Source organism: Crinia signifera, chromosome 1 (genome assembly GCF_055691185.1).
Source record: "Crinia signifera chromosome 1, ASM5569118v1, whole genome shotgun sequence".
Classification (NCBI taxonomy): Eukaryota; Metazoa; Chordata; class Amphibia; order Anura; family Myobatrachidae; genus Crinia; species Crinia signifera.
In genome coordinates, this window is record NC_139217.1 from 123,921,329 (window position 1) to 123,945,971 (window position 24,643).

The 24,643-nt window shown below is 39.9% G+C and overlaps 1 protein-coding gene across 1 annotated transcript in view; it reads left to right on the top strand.

Annotated features, from left to right (window-relative positions):
- Positions 1-24,328, top strand: part of TLL1 (tolloid like 1) — a 166,185-nt gene extending 141,857 nt beyond the window's left edge. The window contains exons 18-22 of the mRNA XM_083172956.1: positions 12,779-12,904; positions 15,623-15,750; positions 18,111-18,324; positions 21,209-21,459; positions 22,085-24,328. Of these exons, the coding sequence (XP_083029082.1) occupies positions 12,779-12,904; positions 15,623-15,750; positions 18,111-18,324; positions 21,209-21,459; positions 22,085-22,216 (851 nt within the window). The 3' untranslated portion in view covers positions 22,217-24,328. The remainder of the gene's footprint in view (positions 1-12,778; positions 12,905-15,622; positions 15,751-18,110; positions 18,325-21,208; positions 21,460-22,084) is intronic.
- Positions 24,329-24,643: the final 315 nt, after the last annotated feature.

Genomic DNA, 24,643 nt, shown 5'->3' on the forward strand with positions numbered 1-24,643 from the left:
CTCCCTGTCCCTGCACTCTGGGTGTGCGCTGCTTGCAGCAGCGGTCCCTGGAGCTACCACACTGACCTGGCAACTACCCGGCCGCTCCTGGTGATGATGCCACCAGGTGTCGCCAAGGTAGTGGAGCTCCCTGTCCCTGCACTCTGGGTGTGCGCTGCTTGCAGCAGCGGTCCCCGGAGCTACCACACTGACCCGGCAACTACCCGGCCCCACCTGGTGTGGACGTCACCGGGGGCTGAACTGGAGCTCAGTGCGCTCGCGTCCATGTTCTCTCCCTCAGTGCGCTCGCGTCTATGTTCTCTCTGGATGAGCAGGGGGAATTTTTTTTTACAGTGCTCGAAGAAAGTGCCGGTATGCCATACCGGCGTATACCGGCCCACTTCGAGCACTATATATCTCTATATATATATATATATATATATATATATATATATATATATATATATATCTCTATATATATATATATATATATATATATATATATATATATATATATATATATATATATATATATATATATATATATATATATTATAGAAAAACTTGATACCCAAACGGATATATAAGAGGCAGCGGTACTTGTGGAGTATCACGGCTCCCACGACCTGCATCGTATGCAGATCGTATGCTGAAAATTGCATCGCATGCGATGCAATCGCACCCGATTTTGCACTGAAATGCATCAGAATACATTGAAATGTGTATTAAACTTGTGAAATGCCCCCAAATGCCATTTTTCATAGTGCACCACCCCCACTATCAACGTCAACCCGAAGCGTGGCGAGCGGCGGCGGTACGCGTCCTACGACCTTTTCATACTCCCACTATCCATGTCGGCGTGGAGTTGAGAATAGAATAGTGTGGCGAGCGCAGCGAGCCACCGAGCCCGAAGCGTGGCGAAGGGAACCCGGATACCTTCACAGCTATACGCGTCCCCTTGCGGGCTTCACAGGTATCCGCGTCCCCTCGCGGGGCTCGCCACGCTTCGGGCTCGCTGCGCTCGCCACACTATTCTATTCTCAACTCCACGCCGACGTGGATAGTGGGGGTATGAAAAGGTCGTAGGACGCGTACCGCCGCCCCTCGCGGGCTCGCTGCGCTCGCCACGCTTCGGGTTGACGTTGATAGTGGGGGTGCTGCACTATGAAAAATGGCATTTGGGGGCATTTCACTAGTTTAATACACATTTCAATGCATTCTGATGCATTTCAGTGCAAAAATCGGGTGCCATCGCATCCGATGCGATCGCATATGATTTTTGAGCAAATATGCTCAAAAATCGTAATCGGGTGCCATCGCATCGCATCGTATGCCATCGTATGGCATACGATGCGATCGCATACGATTTTTGAGCAAAAATGCTCAAAAATCTGTAAAAATCGCATCGCATCGTATGCCATCGTATGCCACTACATATGGCATACGATGGCATATGATGGGAGCCGTGATACTCCACAAGTACCGAGGCAGCACTCCAGTTTTCAGTGATGAATTTTTTACTTCATAAGAACAAGTGTCAGTTCAAAAGCATACTACGGTTGCAACTGATGACATACAAGTCGACATGGGTTCAGGATATAATTTCATAATCACCAAGGTACCGTTTCGGCTTATCCAGCCTTCATCCTGGACTGACCCACTATATATATATATATATATATATATATATATATATATATATATATATATATATATATATATATATATATATATATTATTAAAAAAAATTATATTTTATTTCACATCAGACTTCATGGAGAGAAAATGGTACTTGTTTCCTAGCACGGCGCCACCGATTTTGATTGTAAGCATCGGGTCGGAAAAATCGGTCGATCACATCTCATGCCAACCAAATGGCATGCGATGCGATCGACCCGATTTTTACATTGGAATCAATGTGAAATGGTCCCTGAGACCAGATTTTGCATTGATTTTAATGTAAAATGTCCCAAAAAACCCTATTTTCATAGAAAACCCCCCTGATGTTTCAAATGCCCCCCATTGTTAACGCCACCCCGGTATTGAAGCCAACCCAAAGCGTGGCGAGCCCGCGAGGGGCGGCGGTGGTACGCGTCCTCCGACCTTTTCATACCCCTACTATCCACGTCGGCGTGGAGTTGAGAATAGAAAGTGTGGCGACCGCAGCGAGCCACCGAGCCCGAAGCGTGGCGAACGCAGCTCGATGCGCTCGCCACGCTTCGTGTTGCGTCAATACCGGGGTGGAGTTAAAATGGGGGGGGGGGGGGGGGGCGCATTAACCATACTTTTTACACATATTCTATGTGAAATGGGCCATATTGGCCCATTTCACATTTTCACCTATGTAAAATCGGGTTGATCGCATCGCGGGCCATTATAATGGACCACGACTGACGCGATCAACCCGATTTTCACTTTAAAATTAATTTAACATTGTTCCCTATGGGAAAATCGCGTCGGTCGCATCGCGCCCTCTTATTAGGGACCGCGATGGACGCGATCAACGCGATTTTCACTTTTACCAGCAATTGAGCTTGTTAAAGTAAGAAAATCGGGTCCATCGCGTCCATCGCATGCCTTAAGTACCTTAACTTAAGGCATGCGATCAACCCCGACAGGCGCCGTGCTAGGAAACAAGTACCGAGAAAATCAGCGCAGTCTCTCAAACAAAATGTCATTATCATTTTACTGTTAGATTTAGATTATTAAAAAAAATGTAGATAATTATATAGTATGTGTAATTATTTTTTTTACTATAGGCAAATATACAAGTTACTGTATTCATATATCACGATTGATAATCTAACGTCATTCTTAAATTATGTAAAAAAAATTACATTTTCTTAAGTTAATATGACCTGTAATCCTGGCACGGTTTATATGTACATGTGTTATTATAAAAGAAAATGAGGACTATATTAAAATAAGAAATGTTGGGCATTTATTTTTGTTCCAACATAATGTAGGGTTTGTTCAGCCACACTCAGTGACTTATGAGGTACAGCCTTAATTGCATGTAAAGCAAGTGGCAGCTTTAGATATTTTCTTTTCCAACACTTAGTCCATTCACATTCTTGAGTTTCTTCCATGGTATGGTATATTTAAAAGGTAGAGTAAAAACCTTGTTACTAAGCCAAATTCAGTTCAATGCCATATCAGTAGAACTATTGTGCCAAAAGCTATTTTCGTGTCTATTTCAGTTATTGAAATGGTTGCAATTGCGTGTAATACAATAGTGTAATTTTCTTGACATATTTGTATATATTTCACTTTAAAGTGCTTTCAATATGATTTAAATGTATGCTAGTGAGTCTTATGCTTGCCATTTTCCCAGCAGACTTTTGTTTTTCATTATATTGTTTTCATTATACATGCCTCACACATAGTGTAACAAAAATGTTATTTCTGCTATTTCTGGTTGGTAGAAAGGCCTAAGAGTTGAACTTTTTTTTTTTTTTATGGTAATTTTTATGATGTGACCTACTCTGGGCAAGTTATGGTGCAGTCTCTCTTTTTGCTTCTATATCCTACTTCCTATTTTAGGGTTGACTACCCACCCAGAATGGCCAGAGGCTCCCAAAAATCGAGTCCCCTTCCCGGCCCCCTGGAAAGGTGGGCAATCCTCCCAGATAAGCGCCCCCCACCCCTGACATCTCCCCGCTGCAGCGTTAATTTCCCATGGTTTGCGGCTTTTCCGGACCCTCCGCGAATTGCTGGATTTGCAGTATGGGGGCAGGGCTTGATGATATCTACATCAGACCCAGCCCCCTGAAGTGCTGCTAAACGTCTCCTCTCCGTGCTTCTCTCAGAGAGGAGACTTTAAAAGTAGGCAACCCAGTCTTAACTTTATCTGCCAATGGGATAGATAGCAGAGCTTGCTAGGACATGTCCACTACCTAAAAATGTTTTTATTGCTTATGAGACTGGATATTAAGGACTGCATTTTTGCTTCATTAATTTCAGCCATACCATAAGAGCCTATTGAGGCAATTATATTTACAATACATTTTATCATAGTGGCAAGTAAGGTCTTTGTACTACACTCATGCAAAAACACACAGCCCAGGCTGCCAAAGAGGGATCCAAAGATCGCTCTCTGACGAAAGGCATTTAAGTTGATATTTCTAATGTATCTTGCCTTCAGCCTTTATTAAATTGCTACTATACTAAAATATATACCCTATTCATATGAAAATGACATAAACATTTGTTTTGAAAAATAGGAAAATAGGCCTCTAATGAAGTGGTTTAAAATTTCTAAAATGTATTGAGGCTAAAAACACATAACATGTGGATTTAACCCTTTGTGCATATTGAATTTGTCAAAAATAGGTATGAAAATTGCCAAGTAAACATGTTTATTCATCATAATGACCTATAATGCTTAACTTATATAGGAAAGATGTTTTTTTTTTTTACACAGTATTTCTTTATTTGAATTTATATAACAAATGTGAGAGACACTGGCATTTTTAGTGGATATTTTCACATCTGTCAAAGAGATGTTGTTTCTCAAAGGGTTGATAATTGATTATTGCAGACACCCCTGATGGGCATCATCAAATATAAAGAGCATACAATATTTGAAATCTACAGTTTATATCTTTACCATAATGTTCTTATTATAATGAACACCTTTGTTTTAAAATGTGTTTCCTGTGTTGTATGTACTTTATTAAATTACAACACCTCAGCAGAACAGCAGATTTTTTTAGAATGTTATATGTTATGGAGATTTAATTATTAATTAATATAATTGTGTGCCTTTTTTTTTAACCATCCATGCAGTACATGAGTCAAATTACCTAAAGCAGCACAATGTATACCACTGATAATGCACTGGGCTGTCAAAATGGGCCCTGTTGCTACTCTGACCTTGTAGCAACCCCCGAACAAACTTCAATCTATCGTCTACACTAATTTTCTAGATACTATTGGGCAATTTTAGCAAAGCATGAAGAATATCCCCCCAAAACATACACATTTTTCTGAGGTCCTCAAAAATATTGAGCAACTCATGAATGTATCGAAGGACAATCTCCTGTTTTCTATGTCAAAAGCTGCCCCTATAGGTTTCTGTGGAGCTGCTTAAATGCAAAATTTAATGATGCATTCCAGAGCTTGGCTTTGGTAGCGAGCATAATATACAGCTGGCATTTGCCATTGTAACCTATGGGCTTCAGGTCACAAACGGTTACTGGAAGCACCTGCCTCTGGATGACAAATTGTTAAATCCCTCACTGATACAATATGCCACAGTAAGAAATTATGTAATTATCAGGTCTAAAACGCACCATAATTAATAAACCCTATGTGTGTACACCGGTGTTTCCCAAACCAAGTCCTCATAGCACACTTAAAATCCAGAGATCCCATAAATGGGGTTATCCTTACTTTGGCACTCACTGATGTAGTCTTTAAACCACCTGGACTCATGCATGGATATCCTTAGTACCTGGTCTGTGAGAGGGCCATGAGGACAGGGTTTGAGAATTACTGGTGAAGACCATCAGAGTAGTAAGAGGCTGGAATGAATGCAAAGATATCTTTGTCTTTTGTTTTGCATTATTCCCCTCTAAATCCAATGGCAATTGTTTTTGGTATTGCCATATTGCCACTCTTTGTTTTTTAGTGTTCTTTTTATTGTTGTAATCAAAGTACAGTATAGTAAACCTTTTTTTGGTTAAATAGGTAATTTGCTTGAGTAAAAGTTCTCTAAAGCTGGATATCAACTAGCTGTCTTGTTCCCAGCTTACATGCTGGCCCGCCTGGGTACACACCAGAATAATGTATTATGTAAAGAGAGACCTTCTAGAACTAAGGGCCTCATTCAGACCTGATTGCTGCCCTGCGAATTTGCAGAGGACTACCATCAGATATCCCTCCACCCAGACAGATTGAAATCCCAACCCATGCAAGTCTGCGGGAGGTTTCCGAATGGATCACTGATCTGCAAATTTAATTCAGAACTTACTCATCAAATATTGTTCCCAATCTGTTCAAGTGTTCGTAACTATGGCCATTCCATACTTCTGTGACAGACTGGGTGATCGAGGCCATAGCTAGTACAGACTCTCGCTGTAAATGCTTGAGAAACCCTGCATTTTTTCAGACACTACCAGAAAACAACAGGTTACCACCACCAAATATCGGCTACCTTTCAGTCAAGTTGCAAGGGATTGAGAAAAAAGTAAATGCTGATTTTTGCCGCTGTTTGGCCCTGTACATTTGCACTTCGATCCGTATGCATGCGCAGTCATTGGATAATTGATTGGCTTGTGATTTCCTCGGAATCCCAACTGCTCCCTCGTGGGGGTCCACGACCCCCATAGAGGGCGAATAAAATAGGTGGCGAGCGCAGCGTGGCGAGCGCAGCGTGGCGAGCGCAGCGAGCCCGCAAGGGGCTTCATTGCGCTCCCCACGCTGTGCAGTCGGGATTCCGACATCTGACTAATGACTGTCGGAATCCAGACTGTCGGGCAAATATACCACACCCATATGCACAATATGACCTATCAGACCAATATTGCTCCATTGTGCACCCTTCTATATAACAATGCCTCCGTTGGTCAAATAAGAGGATATTATCCACCAGGAACCTTGTGGTAACTAAAATTCAACAGCTTGGCTGGGTAAAACACTGTTCATTTTTGCGGTATAAAAATGACTGCATATCATAGTTTAATATGCATTGTTCATAGTTCAAGATCAGTGCCTTATAGAGCTATACTGTGTATATTGTGAGTTATTGGCAGACTTTCTACCTGAGATGGGTTCCACATTCCTAGATCATGCTTGGCATTACTTTATGGGGGCACCTGGTGGCCAGAGACTCCAAAGTATTATCTTCTGGAACAGGTTGTCCTCTTTTTTACAATAATGTTATTGTTTACTGTTATTTGTGTTGAATCTTGTTGTATTACATTGTTTGTTAATTTATTCTGTATATGTGGTCTTAATAAGTCTATACTATGCAATGAAACTGCAGTGACAATGTGAAGCGAAGCAGTTTACTGTCTAAGCCCACACTATGCTGGTACGTTTTTGTTCACAGACAAGAAAGCTACCTGCAAAGAGAACATTTTTATTTTTGAATCTTGCAAGGACTTGATAAAAGGTGACCCAGCTGGTCGTGTACATGTACTCAACAGACTGTTGGCCTCTGACAGTCTCAGAGGTACGACCATGCCAACGTAAGCTAACCTGTGGTGGGAAATGGATGTGTGGCTCTTCTTGGGATTAAGGGCACAAGCATCCATTCAAAGCTGGGATACTGCTTTCTGCTCACTTAACAACAAATGATTTGGGTTTTTTTGTGCCACAATCATTTGTATGAAACCCTTGACCTAACCATAAAATAATGTTTGTTTGTTTTTTAACCTGTAACATAAATTAACCAAAATTTAATTAATCTAGATATGGCAATATGCGGGTTTTTATAGCGATAACTTTCCATAGTATTGTGTCCATTGTGTTTAATACAAAGTTCACTGACATTAAAGTCAACATTGTTAAAAACACAAGGGTGGTTAAATAAGTACAGTAACAAGACCTCTTATGTGTGCCTCGATTTTATTGTAATCTCCCACCAGGCCAAAATAAGTAGACCTACTTCTTTCCCTCATGGCCATTAGACTTTGCCTCATATCTGTTCTACTGTCCCAACGTCAGTTGTAAGATGGTGGGGTGGCATAAACATGGTCAAACATTGGGTGTTATCAGATTTATGTACCTAAGGGGCTCAGCAGTTGAAATTCATTGCCAACTTTTTGAGGTGTATGGTGATAGTCATGTCACAGAACCAGGTTTGGGTTTGTTGCAGTGCTTTACATAATGGCAGGACAGACATTCAAGATGAGCAGCAATCTAACCAGCAAAGCATGTCCACCACTAATGGCAATTTGTGTCACATTGATGGTCTGCTTCTCGAACAGACACATTTTAGTGATATTGCTGATAAACTGAATATCTCAGTTTGCACAACATTATTTATGAGCAACTTGGGTAGAGGAAATAGGTGTTTATTCAGGGTACGGAAGCAACACATAGAATTTCAGACAATGGGATTGTCTCTTCTTAACCTCACATGGTACCATGAAGAGAGAGTGTAGTTCCTCCAGTTATGGATGATGAAACCTGGGTGCATCATGTGATACCGGGGATGAAGCAAGCATCCTTGACATGGAAACATACATCATACAAAACTTCAAGGATATTCAAAACAACTACATAAGCAAAGAAGGTCATGGCAACTATGTTTTGGGCCACATGGGTGTTTCTCTTTGATGATTTTCCCTGTGAATGCTGACCACTATTGTGACACATTAAGGGCGACATGTTTTAAAATACATCGCCGCTGCTTCGCCGTGAGGCTAGCGCATATGTATTAACATATGCGCCTAGCATTGCAAAGCGGTAACAAAGGACCCCCCCCCCGCGCGCGATACTTGCTCTTTGGTGTGCGGGGGATCTCTGTCACATCCCTGGCTCAGCGCCGCCGCCTCCTCCCACCTGCAGCTGGAAGGACATCCGGCTGTGACATACTGCTTGGGGGAGGAGGAGTTTGATGGAGGATTGAGAGGGGGGTAGGCATCTGAGGCGGGCAGCCATAGAAGCCCACAGGCTTCTATAGGGTATCGCCACCAAAAGGTGGTCATACCCTGCCCTGCGAAGACGGGGCGGCCAGGTATTTGTACATTTGAAAATGCAGTAAAACCCCTGAAAATGGGGGTTTTACTGCATTTTTCCCTTAGTACATCCCGCCCTCTGCCAGCTGTGGAGGGCAATTGATAAAGACAAGTTGGGTTATGGTGAACAGATATGTATGCAGTATGAGAGGCCTTGTTACCTTATTTATTAAACCTCCTTCATATTTTATGCCAAAGCATTTTTGGGGGTCTTCAATCTTTCAACCTTCCTATAGTACAGGGCTGTGAGCATTCTGCTATTTGTGTGGACAATTTCAACTCACCTGCACAAAACTATATACAAGAGAACTAAAGGCACTGACATTGTCACTTTAATGCTCACAACTTTCTTATTAGAGGATCAGATCAACCATATGTTTTGCGTGAAGTATTAGTGTGCTTGTGTGCTTTGTATTGATATCGCTGTTTCTTCATCTGTTTGAAATCATTTTGTGAGCAGATAATAAATCTGTTTAGCAATGCATTACCATTTGTAAATGAAAGCCGATAGTCTTTCATGAATTGATTACATCATCTGATACATAGATCACCAACTTGATCATTCACATGTCATCAATTAAAGATGGCAAGAATAAAATAAATGTGCAAAACTGTATTACAGTGACAGTCAAGTGATGAACCGCCTTCACTTATTTTATAGCTCAATTCCAATCAATGGTTTGTCTGATCCCCTAGTTATATTGGTGTGGTTACTTAATATCCATTTTGGATATTTAGTTCCTAAAGGCATTTGGATTGTGGGTAGTCTCTGCTTTTTTTTTCCTTTTGGGATAACCTTTTTCACTTCTCAATAGACTGATAATAGAAAAGTTTTTTTAATCTGTGGAAGTTAATCATTTCTGTACAGATATTCTATATAAATGTTTTCTTCGCCAACTTAGTAGTTGGACTCTTAGGTGAAAATCGATGCACACTTGCACCACCAAAGAGCATTCCTTCACAGGACAAGATAACCGCCATCAGGAGCAGCAAGAGTTTTCAGTGGCTGATAGGAAGAGTTGGGTGGAGTAATGCGGTGTCTTGCACAGCATGGAATAAGTGACAGGTACACCGTTTTGCAGGCAGGGAAAAAATCTTTAAGTAAGATAAAGGACATAGTTGTTGTGTACTTGGCTAAGGGCATCACCATACCATATCTATGTAGTCCATGAAATTGACTATAAGATGAGGTGATTAGGACTTTTCCTATACATTTAAATGGGGAACATTTTACAGGTGTAATTTAGTAAATAGGTGCATTTCTAGATGCATTTCTTTCATTGTAGAATCCCATGTGCACATTTTTTTAATCCTTTTTAGTCTTCTAAATTGTAAATTAGGCTGAGCAGTATTTTATACGAAAAAAAAAATAATCTGAAACATTTAATCTTGAAAGAAGAACATTCACTTGTAGCTTGCATGCATCTCCAAGAGTAGGATTAAGGTGTGTACCTTGATATGTGCAGGGCAACTGAGAAAGCTGCCCCAAATCCTTTTTACGCCGCACATTGAGTGTACAGCATAGATAAGGTGATTTCATTATAAATTATAACAAAAAAAGCATACTAATAATGCTTAGATTTTTGATGAAGAAAATTGTAGCATATATTCTTTACTAATTTAAGTTGGAGATATGAGGGCACACTTTTCTACAATAACATGTGGAAACTTACCTCTGATAATAGTGTTAGAAGCTCTTTCCAATGTAACAAGCCATGGTTAGCATAGGGGACTCTCTACATCATATCCAGTGTGGGCACGTACCTTTTAGTCTATGGGGTCTTCAGTTAAGTGTGTGAGCGTCTTGCAAGCATGCGGTCCCATTCTCGACGAATGGTGCGCTGAGATGGAAAGCTTGGGTGCGTTGGTTGAATGAACAAAGATGGCTCTATCTGTATATAATATGCAAGGACTTTAGCTTTGGCACTCTATGAGAATTATATGATTGCTGGATGCCCTCTGCGCTGCTGCTTCACTCTGCAGCACTCGGAGGCCTGTTGAATAAGTAACAAAATAAACTCTTTCTTCAACAAATCTCCGAATGCCACCGGTTTCCTTAAAATACATTAAAATTGGATACAGACTTAAATTGATATGATCATGATTGGATGATGACCATCGTCCCCTTCACACAAAAGGGAATATAAAGTTAAATTTGGCACAAAAAAGTGGCTTAGCCTAGTTTTGTACAATGCCTAGTTTTGTACAATGTTATGTTATTTAAAACAAAAATAAAGCTGACATCAAATTGTGGAAGGCAAAAAAACTCCAAACTTCCCCAGTCAATCAAAATGTGTTTACACTGGATTTGTTGTAGAGGGAAGCCAAAATCCATTCCATGCGTAATGCAAAATATGGGCATATCCTATTATCCCATTATAACATCGGAAGTGGAGAACGACAATTTTCCTCATTTTAACAATGTTTAGACTAGTATTTTATCGGGCAATCCTATTGGCATAGGATATTGCCCATACAGTTGAACAAAGGTAGTACATGTGGGGGGTGGGATTCAGGATCTGCCTGTATGCGTCTTTCGTGATAACTGATTAAAAAAAAATTATAATATAAAGCTATACCATTATGGAAGGTGGGATTGGATAATAAGGATCGAAAGAGAGAATCCGTGGCATTAAGGTTAACATACAGTAGAGCTTTCTTGGAATTGCCATATAATGCAGACAGCCAATTCTCTGGTAGTGTTCCAATCTAGACACTGAACACCTTTGGGGAGTTTATATTGCAAAATGATTAATATAAACACATTATGTGGCCAACAACTGTACTGAACCTGGGACTAGAGTAACCCATGTCCTTACAGTAAGCCCCTGTTGTAGAGCAGTGGTGGCTCCAGAGGAGGTGCTGCAGCACAGTCCAAATTACAAATAGGGGAGCTACACCAACTGCCATTATAAAATGACTCACTGGCAGTTGGTGGGGCTCCCCTATATAAATGTTTGACTGTGCTGCATCCCCATCTCTGGAGCTGCCACTGATGTAGAGGGAATTCTTCAATTACTCCATTTGAAAAAAATTAAATGTGCTACTGATATTGGTCTTTTTATTTATTTATTTATTTAGTTAATTTCTACCTATTTTATTAACATCTCTATAAATTAGCTGATCAGTTTAAAAAGTGGAATTGCAAAGCACTGCAGTTTATTAATTCTGCCTATTGATTACAGGATTACAAATATAATTAATGAAATCGAAAAAAAAAAATGAAAGCTAAGCTAGAGTGCTCATGTTAAACAGATTTGATGACAGTACCATTAAGGATCAAAGATGATGACTAATAAGCCCTTGAACGATGACCTACAAGATGAAATTGTTGAATATTCCGTTATGATTAACACTGTCCCTTCTAATTACTTGTTGTCTATCTGTGTGATGCATTGCTGTGGCAGAGCGCTGGATGTTGTACTATTTTCTGTATGGGTCCAGAGCAATTTGCCAGTTTGAAATTCAAGCTATTACCAGGTCTGTTTTGATAATAACATCTGACACATTCCTGTAGAAGCGGATGCCTCTCTCTGGAATGTCTCCTTCTGAGTCACTTTTGTATAGTATGCAGCAAAATGGTTGATCTTCTGCCAATTACTCTTCATCTTCTCATCTTTACTTCTGTTCTAATGGTGGAAGTATGAATATTTAATAACTATTTACCTTTCTATATTGGTCTGTAATCATTCTCTTGTTACACATTAATACCTTTTGGTAAGTCGGTCTCAAATGTACATGTCTTTAACGGAATGAGTCCTAGTGTATTTTATAGATGTATAAGGGTTCTACTCTTAATCTGAACAATACATGCTACTTGTAACCTTGTACATTTTAATTAGTGGGTTTTTAGGTACATTATTTAGATTTCTCAAATTGAACTCCATATGTTCACAACCAATTTAAAATTTTAGGTGCAAAATGAATATAAAAAAAAAAAAAAAATTACGTGCAAGGTTGCAAGCAGTCATGGGTTAAATAGTTTTGCATGAAGGCTTTGCTTCTAATAACGGGCATTTTGGTACTCTGAATGTAAAATGTATATGTCACCCTTTGTCTAGTACACAATGATGAGCAGTGGTGTAACTGAAGAGTTTTTTTCATATCTGCAGATAAAGATGAGTGCTCTAAGGAAAATGGTGGCTGCCAACACGAATGCATAAATACTATTGGCAGCTACGTCTGCCAGTGCCGCAATGGATTTGTACTTCACGAGAATAAACATGACTGCAAAGAAGGTAAAGGCCTCCAAAGATACCATGATTAAAATTCTGGGCTTTGATTCCCCTCTTAATGCAAGTAATTTGAATGTGTACAGGCTTTCACACCAACAAGGTTCATTCATTTCGTTCACTATAGAAACAGAATTGGTCCCAGTGGTTATTTTTCATTATACAGTATTCAAATCCTGGAAAGCTGGCTCTTGCAGAATGTACAGATGACTCCTGAATTCCAAGAAAGCCCTTCGTCCCCTAATTAATTGTACGGTTGTTTAATCGGGCAATTTTTGGTGAAGTCAACTTTTTCATCTTTTTACCATCCACGTAAAGGTTGGAAAAACCTTTTTCAACCTCTTGACCTTTTCTATGTTGGCCATTTTGGGTTGACCTATTGACTGGATTATTTTCATTTACTGTAGATCTAATGAACCACATCCGTTATTAGTATAGTCTCTTGAAGAATTTCAGTCCCAGGCCCATTTGGACCTTAATATGTCCCTGCATGGGTAATCACCCCATGGGCCAAATGTAATGGGGTGAGAGTTTCAGAAAGTGAAATCAGGTTGATTTTGCCATGTAGTTGATTGCTGCTTTAAAAAAACATGGGAAAACTCTCCCCAAATCTCTCACTTTCTGAAACTCTCACCCTATTACATTTGGCCCCATGTGTACTGTTACTTTTTATCAAATATTCAATTGATTTAGTAATGTCACTGCTACGGTGCTAGATAAGAAGTCAATGCTATGGTTATGGCAGGGGTGGCCAAACCAGTCTTCAAAATCTACTGACAGTTCATGTTTTCCATGGGATATGGTCATTAGGTCTACAACTAGATCGACAAGCATTAGGTTGACATGGGTCAAGGTCGACATGGGTCTAGGTCGACATGGGTCTAGGTCGACATGATATTAGGTCGACACAATCATTAGGTCGACATGGGCTAGGTCGACAGTCAAAAGTCACTGTTTTTTGAGCCGACGTGCCGACAGGCGGTATTTCATTCCCTACCATCCACTAGGGAGTGGTGGGAGAATAAAATAGTGTGCCGAGCGAAGCGGTGCACTTCAAACTGTGTCCAAGTCGACACTGTCGACATTCGGGTAAAAAAAAAGTGAAAAACCCCATGTCGACCTTTTGACTCTCGACCTAATGCCATGTCGACCTTGACCCATGTCGACCTAGTGGTGTTGAACCGATACTTATCGACCTAGTTTTTGTAGACCCAACGATCCCAACCCTTTTCCATGCCACCTGTGGATCCGTAGAATGTGTTGGTTATGAGTGAAGGCACCACATGCTTGATTTAGTATTGACTACAGCTGCGCACCAGCTAGGTGGTCTGGAACTGTTGGTAGATCTTGAAGCCTGGTTTGGCCAGCATTGGGTTAACAGAATCCTTTGTGAAGTCAAACATTGTCAATGTAACAGATTCCGTTAAAAACAAAGTATAAATTGTACAATAAATTCTGTGTAAGATTAACACTGTCTAAACCGCTCACAGATATAGCATAAATATACCATAAATTGATGCGACCATTTCTCAGAATATATTGGGATGTAGTCTGATCTGTTGGTATGTAAAACTGGAACCAGGGACTCCTGCTTCAACTACATTTACATTCTCAGGCAAGGTCTACCTTACAACAAAGTGAAAAACATGCGCTAAATCCCAGGTTAAAAGACACATAGGGATACCTAACTGTGATTCACTGCTGCTAATTGGTTTGGCCGGGGCTATCACCCCTAATACAGGTATGTCCAAATTATGGCCCTTCAGCTGTGGGTGAAACTACAAGTCCCATCATGCCATGCCACAGTTTTTCTATTATGGAATTTAAAACTATGGCAAGGCATGCTGGGATGTGTAGTTTCACAACAGCTGGAGGACCACAGTTTGGACATGCCTGCTCTAATAGGATCATGCATTTCACTCAATAGAAATGATCAGCCTTATGGTGTGTACACACGGGCCGATATGGCTTCCGATGTTGCCGATATAGTGAACATTGGAAGCCATATCGCATGCTGATTGTGTGTGTTTTTTAGGGCTTGTGAGCCTGATGCTCTGCCGATGCGTGCTCCCATGTGAGCGCAAATCAGCAGCCAATTAGAGGGCAGGCAAGACTATATAGTGAAGATCTGCACTATATAGTCAAAATTGTGTCTCTGCAGCATGCCGTGCTATGCGAGTCCCAATAAGATCTGATCGTATCGGGACTCGCATAGCACGGCATATCTGCTGTGTGTACACACCATTAAAGTGATGTTGCGTTGTCATATTGGTTACTCTTAACTGGTAGGAGTAACCAGTATGACAACACAACATCGCTTTAAAACTGATCATTTCTATTGAGTGAAATGCACTATGTAAAAAGCATGAAATCACCTTATATTATTACTTGGAATAGGTTAGCAAATCATTACACAGAAATGCTCCAAGTATGAAATATAAATGTATAAATACACACAAAACATCACTACTATTTAGAGACCTTTTAACTATGAAATAGTAAACAGAATATTTAGCATAATATTTGTTGCATGTAAATTGTAGTTCCTAGTTATACTGCATATTTCTATAGAATACCTGGCAATCTGTTGCTTTCGGAAAATGCCTGTATGTAAATACATCCTAATATACTATTTAAATGCACATCTGATATACACTTTCAGTGTGTGTATGTTTATTGTAAGGCATACTTACCAATCTACACATTTCTTGTTTTTCCACATAGCTGAATGTGAGCACAGAATTCATAGCCCAAATGGAGTAATAACAAGCCCTAACTGGCCAGACAAATATCCAAGTCGAAAGGAATGTACTTGGGAAATAAGTGCCACTCCAGGCCATAGGGTTAAACTAGTAAGTACTTGTATGAGCTCGAAATGTAAAACAATAATGGGTTCTTCCCAATTCTTTTCAAAAAGTGTGTGTGTGTGTGTGTGTGTGTGTGTGTGTATCTATGAATATATGTGTGTATAATATATATATATATATATATATATATATATATATATATATATAATGAGCAAACGCAACTCCCAAACTGGGAATAAACGGCACTCCGATACGGACAACTGCAATTAGCAGTAACCGGTAACATTTCAGGGTATGAGCTCGTCTTCATACCGCACTTACAGTAAATATGAACCCCAACACCCACCTCACTTATACTTTCCAGGTTCCGAACACTTCCGGGGAATCTAGACGCTGTCCCACCACTACCGGAAGACGCGGTCACTCCCTCCCGGATACGGACGCCGGGGATGTTGCTAAGCAACAATCTAACTGTGTTCCATATATCCGGGAGGAGGACATACAGATCACCAGCGGACGTGGTTCATGCGCAAGTGTGCCTCCACGGGAGTTAGTGGCCAGATAGTATAAAGGTTGCCTAGTTGGGCTCCATGCATACACGGTACCAGTTGACAGCGGGACAGACATAGAAATAGAGTATGCTGCTGCAAAGCAACAATTAATCCACTGCATAAAACAGCGTGCACCGCCCCCATAGCATCCGTTACCATGAATAACTTGAATCAAGCAATAGCGGGGCGTAATAATACAAAGAAAACAATACATACAATATTTACATAAAATATATGAGCAAAACTATATACTGTAAGAGAAGAGAGATAATGGACACATTAGAAGCAAACATTATAAATCTATACTAAACTATACAATACCATTACATTAAGCTATTCAAATTTAATTTTTCATTAAGTCCTCCTGGCTGAATAGTCCCTAGCCTGACAATCCATTTGGACTCCAACAGCAATAACTTTTTAGCTCTATCACCACCACGCATAGGCATATATTCAATGCCGTGGGCGAGCGGTGACTGCGAGCAGGACTTTTTGTTAGCAGTCACCGCTCACCCTGTCAGTATTCAACTGACCCCCCCTCATTTGCAAATTCCCCCTCGCTCCGTTTTTTGAGCGAGGGGGAATTTGCGAATGTGCCTCCAAAAGCTGCGAGAGCCGAGGCTAATTACAGCGAGTTTGCTGCACTAGCCGCGGCTCTCGCAGTTTAGGGGAATCCTCGCCGTTCTGTGACTGCGAGGATTCCCCCGGAACGTTGCATAGTGCGAGCGGCCGGCGCGGGGGTTAAACTGAGAGGATCACTGGTTTTCTGTGATCCTCGCAGTTTAACCCCCTCGCCGGCCGCTCGCACCGGCATTGAATACTGGCCATAGAATCTGCAACATGATCAATTATGAAATATTTTAAAGAAGTCAAAGAATGGCCCAAAAATTTAAAATTACGCACCACCTACTGATCCACATCTCTACCTGCAATGGCAGACCAATGAAGCACCATTCTATCGTGAAATGGTCGGGTAGTCTTCCATAAATCTAACCTTTGCAGGTAGAGAGATGTGGATCAGCTGGTGTTGCGTGATTTTAAATTGTATGTTCACTATCACTCTATCTGCTAAAAAGTTATTGATAGTGCCGTTTATTCCCAGTTTGGGAGTTGGATTTGCTATTATTTCTTTCTATGGCACCGGAGCAAGTTGATCCAGGAGTGGCGAGTGCCGGCAGTATTGAATTCATATATTTTTAATGAGCTCAAATTTTGTTGATGTTTATTAAATTGTTATCCTTTTATGATATTCCATTCTTGTACATATTATTTGTTATGCTTTAAGTGCAGCTGCTTTTTTGGTTTATGTGCCTATTCGCTAGCCCCTGGTGGATCCATTAGCCGCAGTAATTTACTGAGGCTTATAGGACACAGCACACCCCCGTATGTCTTAATTTGTGTCAAATGTAAAAGTACTTTGTGGACCCATTGCTCTTTTATATAAATCCACCTCTGAATGATAATAGTCGGGCCTGTGTTATAATCAGACCTAGGGTGCCCTATTAAATGTTCTATTGTATATGGACATTCAGAAATGCCATCTCTAAAAGCAGACCAATGTTAGGAGGCTGTGTGTTTCATTGGACTGTCTATCGGTTTGTCTGTTGCCTGTGCAAATGACCTACAATACAAAATGATTACGTTTTATCATAATGCTGGAAGATTTGATTCACAAGAAAACTATGTAGACACAGTGCAATGTGTACTGTAGCCCAAATCCCTGAAAAACAAGATTTTGGATCAAATTCTATGCACATGACAGCAAATGAATGTTAAAATAACTTCTCAGCTGTGCAAGTGTACGTCTGTAAAGTAATGTGTAATGCAAATCTTTTTTTTTTTATTGCACTTTAGGCATTTAGTGAATTTGAAATTGAGCAGCATCAAGAATGTGCATATGACCATCTTGAAGTTTTTGATGGTGAAACAGAAAAGTCTTCTATTCTTGGCCGATTATGTGGAAATAAGATTCCAGATCCTTTAGTCGCCACAGGAAATAAAATGTTTCTCCGTTTTGTGTCGGATGCATCCGTACAAAGGAAAGGATTTCAAGCCACTCATTCCACAGGTTGGTAAGAAATGGTTGTGTAACGGGGTGGATGGGGGCAGCGTGGTCGCTCTGACATGGGAACACCCATAGTTTGCATGGGCGTTCTCATGTACATGGCAGCGTGACCCCAGGGGCGGGTGGCTGCCGTCACATGATATCAGCTGCCCACCCTAGTATCTTCAGCCGGAGGCCCACAAATATAACTCAGTCTCCACTGAGTGGTTTCCCCTACAGCGGAGACATGCAAGGAGAGGTGTCTTTGTGAGGGGATGCGGCGCGGTGGGCCTTCTGGAACTTGGTAAGCTGCGAGCTTTACAGCTTACTGAGACAACACGAATGAAGGCCATAGAGTGTTATGTCTATCTAGTCTTAACCTTAATAAATTACTGACAGCTACATTTCCCCTTTGCCTGTTTGTTTATTTATTTATTTTTTTATATTCACTGCTTTTTGGAACAGGAGTGTATTTGAATTTTTTATTTTTTAGACTTTTTGTATGTGCACTAGAGCAGTGGTTCCCTTTTTTCTGGACCCCCGGCACCCGAGAGAATCAGATTTTTTTTTTCAGAAATGTTAATTTTGTTTTTATTCATTTAAGTAGATTTTGGTTATATCATCCTCAGATTTAATTATATGGTGAGGGGCAAGATTTGCTTCTGGTTGTCCACATATTTTAGTATTGGCAGCCACCAGCACTGGTTTTGCCTTTTACATTGACCATAATTAATTTTAATTACCTCTGACAGTGTACTGAGGCACCCCAGGGCGCCTAGGCACACAGTTTGGTACTCATTGCACTAGAGTGACAATTAGAACCAAAGGCTCACTTGATGAAATAATGAAATTTAGAAATGCTTTAATATTTTGTTTTTAACTTCTACATGGAATTCATGTAATAACAAATAGCTGAAGCACAGTGACCTCTAGTGGACAGAACACACACCTAATACTCACAAATAATAATACATAGATTACTGTGAGGTTCATGTTATCCGTTATCACTTATAAATAGAAAGATGGTATCGGAGAGAGAACATTTCTGAATTGTAAAAGAAAGACCGTACATTGCTACAAATTAATCCAGGATTTAACTGAAGTTGGTGAGAGAGGTGTAGTAGTTGCTTATGGTAGGAGTGACTGTGTCAGCAGGTTTTAAAATGGTTACACCAGACTAAGGGCCCCCATTCATTACTGCGACTCACAGCCATTCTCCATTGAGCCGCCTAAAAAATACCCGGATGGCAGGATCGCATGCCAGTGTCACAAGTCCAACTCTTACATGTGCACAGGACCACGGATCGGGTTGAATTTCAAACTCATCATATTTGGCCAAATCTGGCGAAAAATGGCCAAATTGTACCAGTGGGTAGGGACCTTAACCCTAACTACATTTCAATGCTGTCAATGTTTTGACTGTAGTCTTTTAAGTGGAATATTTATAATACTTCTTAAATTAGATTTTGGTGAGATATTTATTAATATTGCATTATGGTATTAGATATTATCACACAACTGTAACATAATAACGGTGCTGGGACAGATCTTGTGAAGTAATGTCCCTGTGATATGTCCACATCAGGCTTTTACAGTAATGAAAGCCTTTTACTGTGTTTCATTGTGCACACGCCCAGTAACAGTGCAGAGTGGGGATATTTAGCATGCAGTCTGCATCCGATAGATAAAGAGAAGATACAGATGTAGCCTTTTTCTTCTTGGCCTTTAATAGGACTAACTGAGAAAGACCAGTCACACTAATCCCCTGTTAATCCCCTTGCCGTATTGTTCTCTCTATTGTATTGCAGCTGAGAACAATAGATGAAGCATTTTCTGCGCCTAGGTGCAGAAACTTAGTCAAGATGAGCCTGGCTCTATCTGTAGTTGTTTATGATAGGAAAAAAAAACAAGATTACTTTCCCACAGGAATCTTTGATCAGTGCACTGCTGTTTTAACCCAATCAGGTAACCTGTAAAGTTAGCTGAGATGTAGTGACCATACTGGCCCGCATCTCAGCTGACCATGCATATCTGCTGATTGTGTTACAGAACCTGCTCACCAAATGGAGATCCCTGTGTGCAGATATGTTTTTTTTTTACTTTAGTTTCTATTGTAAACATTTATCATCATTCTGCATGCAGCATATAAGTCCATACACACTAGGTGACTTTGAGCTCAAAGTACTGTAGCTCACTTTTGGTGTTTTAAGCTACTTTGAGCTCCAAATCGCCTAGTGTTTTTGGGCGAGTGGTGAGTTCTGGTGCATGCTCCTTCATCACCACCGGCCTGTTATACAGGCAGAGTAAACCAATTTCCAGAGTCTCCTACTGTAAAAAGTGGTTCACCCCCAGTGAAAATCGCTGGGCCAGGTGAGAATTGTTCATTGTGTATGCACTGAGCGATTTATTGGCCAGCGAATTTCCCATCATCGCTCAGCTTACACACTGGGCAAAAATGATCCTGTATCAGTGTTCCAATCTGTTGGGAGTGGGATGGGTGAGCTGCTCTCAGAAGAGCAGGAGAATGGAGGAGGGATCTCCAAAGATCCCTCTTTCAGTAGAAGTATAGAAGAAAAGTTAGTGCTAATTTTAGAAGGGCTGCCTTTCAAAACATTTGCAATTGGAGGTTAGCAAGGCAAGACAGTTTATTTATAGACATATAATAATCAAATGACAAATTAAAATAAATATGGAACTGTCCATTACAAAAGGTGCAATAATTTTCATAGCTGATGGCGGCTTTCTTATGAACTCTAATTTGCTGATGAAATATATTTTTTATGTAGAGGTGATTGGTGCATTATAAGTCAGTGACTTTTACATTCTTGCTTGTTTTGATCAAGTGCACTAAATGAATATAGTAATGTATTTGTGTTAATATGCTAAAGTTTTCACTCCTGTTTTGCAGAGTGTGGTGGCAGACTGAAACCAGAAACAAAACCGAGAGACTTGTATTCACATGCCCAGTTTGGTGACAACAATTATCCAGTCCAAGCGGATTGTGAGTGGTTGTTGGTTACGGAAAGAGGTCTGCGTGTCGAGCTTAGCTTCCCAACGTTTGAGGTGGAAGAAGAGGCAGACTGTGGTTATGACTATATGGAGCTGTTTGATGGTCATGATACATCAGCGATGAGGCTAGGCCGTTTCTGTGGATCAGGGGTAAGATTATTTGTTACTGTAATATACATCTGCCTGATGGGGGTTAATTCAACAAAAAATCCTTAATCAGCAGTGGTTTAAAAGCTGCTGCAACCCTATTAACACACAAAAACTTTTCATGGATTCTGTATGTTGATGCTTGTTAACATTAAGCTTCAGGGATTTTAAAAGGTTTACATTTAGCCATTATTTTGTGTGCTTTTTAATGCTATCTAATAAAATACAAGTATCAAGTGATAGAACTTAATGTGTATTTGTAATTATTAATGTTTTAAAAGCATCTAAAGTGATGGTTCTTTAATCTTCCTCATGCCATGAACTCACATGGGAGGCACACTAGCAGTCAGAACAGAGGCCACACCCACTGCCACCAACTGTCATTCCAAACTTACACAATGGCAGTTGTGTGACTCTCCTATCTGAATTTTGAACTGAGCAGCAGCCACACCTCTGGAGCCGCCACTGTTTGTAACCTAGAATATTTTTTCTTTAAGATGTATTCATTGCACATTTACTGTAAGTAAAGAAATGGTGGTGGTTTTAATCAGTTTTTTTTATATTTAAACATGCTCATTCCCTTTAATCTAAATATGCAGATATATGACAGTTTCTACATTTATTTCAGCCTCCGGAAGACATTATATCCACTGGAGATGCAATACTGATCCATTTTCATACTGATGATACAATCAGCAAGAAGGGATTTCATATACGATACAAAAGCGTGAAATATCAAGATCTCCTACACACCAAATAACCTATGAAACCTCTGCATTATGAAAATGGGGATAAATGGCCACACGCGTGAACTTGACAGAGGAAGTATTTTTATTTTTTTTAACTAACGTTATTAGTACAAATGTTTTATATTGTAACTAGAAACGGAAGCATCAACAAAGAACTGTACTGCCCAGGAAGCGACAATTCTTGCACCCAAAAGACATTAATAATATGGATGCGGAATGAGACTACATTGGTGACTCTGAACACAGGGTATTGCATGCTGCTAGGGAAGCTACAGGGAAATTCACGAAAATAACAAATGATAAAAACCGTGCACAAACTATTTCATTTCACCCTATTCGAGACCAAGTTGTCATTCGATTTCGAGGCCTTGAGCTAAGAGTGATGTGCTGTTTTTAATTCTCACTTAACCTCAAAAGAAACGCATTGATGTTGAAATCTAAAAGAAAAGAAAAAAAAAACAAACTATAATTTATATTCCATAATATCCTTTTGTATATCCGTTTTGTGAATTTCCCTTTAAGCGCTTTTATACTTGGCTTGATGTGCTGTCAGTGGCCCTTGCAAAATCAATCTGCAACATTCATTGAAAGTCCCACAAAGGACAGCTCTACCTTCCGACTGTTGTTGGAGAAGAGAAAGAAGACGAGACGAAAAGTTCCTGCCGGCCGCAGACTCTCATGTGTTCACTGAAATTCTTAGACTGGACTTTTGTGCTTGGCAGACAGCTTATCGTGCTAACAAAATAGCATACAGAATGCAAAATAAGATGTGTAAGAGATGTTCTGAAACCACATCAGGATTCCTCCATTTATCCAGTTAAACAAAGATGCTTAGGATCTGGGAACTTTAAGCCTCTTTGTATTCGCACAGACGTCTGTTTTACATCTGAGAAATAGCCACTTTTGTTCCCTTCGTTGTAACCATCATTTATACGAATGTAACATTTATTTCTTCCTCAATTACATTTATAGTGTGAATCCTGTTTACAAAACAGGTTTTGAATTCACTGGTCTACTATGCCATGTGTTGTAATGCACTGTTACTTTGCACCAAACATAATCAGGGACCTGTTAGTGGTTTTCAAATCTGTCCTGCTTCCCAGATTCCTTATTTTCTGAGGGCAATAAAAATAAATGTAAAACTTTTAACAGGAACTCTAATCGGCTTTATTGGAAAAAGTGAAATCCGTGCAATGGTTACCTTCTAGTATTAATATGTATAATGGCTGCTATTTCTTTAGTGTGTTTACTATAAAAGGCAAACTGTACTTCACCCCCCATTAAATGCGGATGTCTCAGCAGTGTTAAATAGAAAAGGCTGTTTTTTCCAGTGATCTTGAATTATTCTCCTTACATATTTTGTTATTGGATGAAATCTCCAATGGTGCTATATCAGTAAAGAAAACACACAAAAGATACACTGATTAAAATAAAACAAAAATAATTGATAATTGAGCCAACTAGGAAATGAATGTGTCCCTATACTGGTCTGTCTATGAATACTAAAGACTTACGATATATTACATATAAAGACATCTTTGCAATTCCAGCTCTGTCCTGTGGAAGAACAATTGTTGCCTTAGAATTCTTGCACATGATCAAACAGATCTTGTAGATATATCTGTAATTTGATACGTCTCTTGACATCTTTAACGTTTTAATGTATGTTACAAAAGATCTTTAAGGATACTGTAAACGTAGCTATAGCATATATTGTACATATAACGCTTTGCTTTCATTGTAGGTTGTACTGTTATTTTTTGAAATTATATTATGTGCTTATAGACATTGTACAGTGCTAGCCATAATCTATCTGTATTGTTTGTATGAATGTAAATGTTCCAAATGTGTGAAATATCTTGTATGATTGACTTGTTAAATTGTTACTTTGTGCCAAATTCTTTGGAACTTTTTTTTCTTAGGTTTTTGTTTTTTATTTTATTTTTTGACCTTGGCGACTTTTATTTAAAGTTGTCAATTGCGAAATTATGGGCTATTTAAAGGTATTGGGATTCCGACTGCAATGGAATTATGTTTTATTAAATAGATCTTTTGATATTATTTGATGTAGGTTGCTAAATGCATTGGCGTCGAACATCTGTTAAATTACCACAAGCATCACTGGCACTAATAAATTGTTTTTTTTCTTTATTAAATCATTGTCCTGAGAAAGTGTTTAAGTAACAAGCATTTTTACGTTTATGGTTCTGATGGGTACCGGTGTATTTTAGGGGGTGGGGGGGCATCTCTACCTATTTCATGTGTCGACTTGTCATGTCAACCTTCTGCGGTCAACCCAATGCATGGTAACCCAATATGGGTTGACCCAATGACCCATGCCCAAAAAATAATCTGGTTTGGCTATGCATTCAATACCCCTGCACCGACTGGGATGAAATAAATGCGATGTGGTCCAGTTGGATCCTGGCCGGATTTTA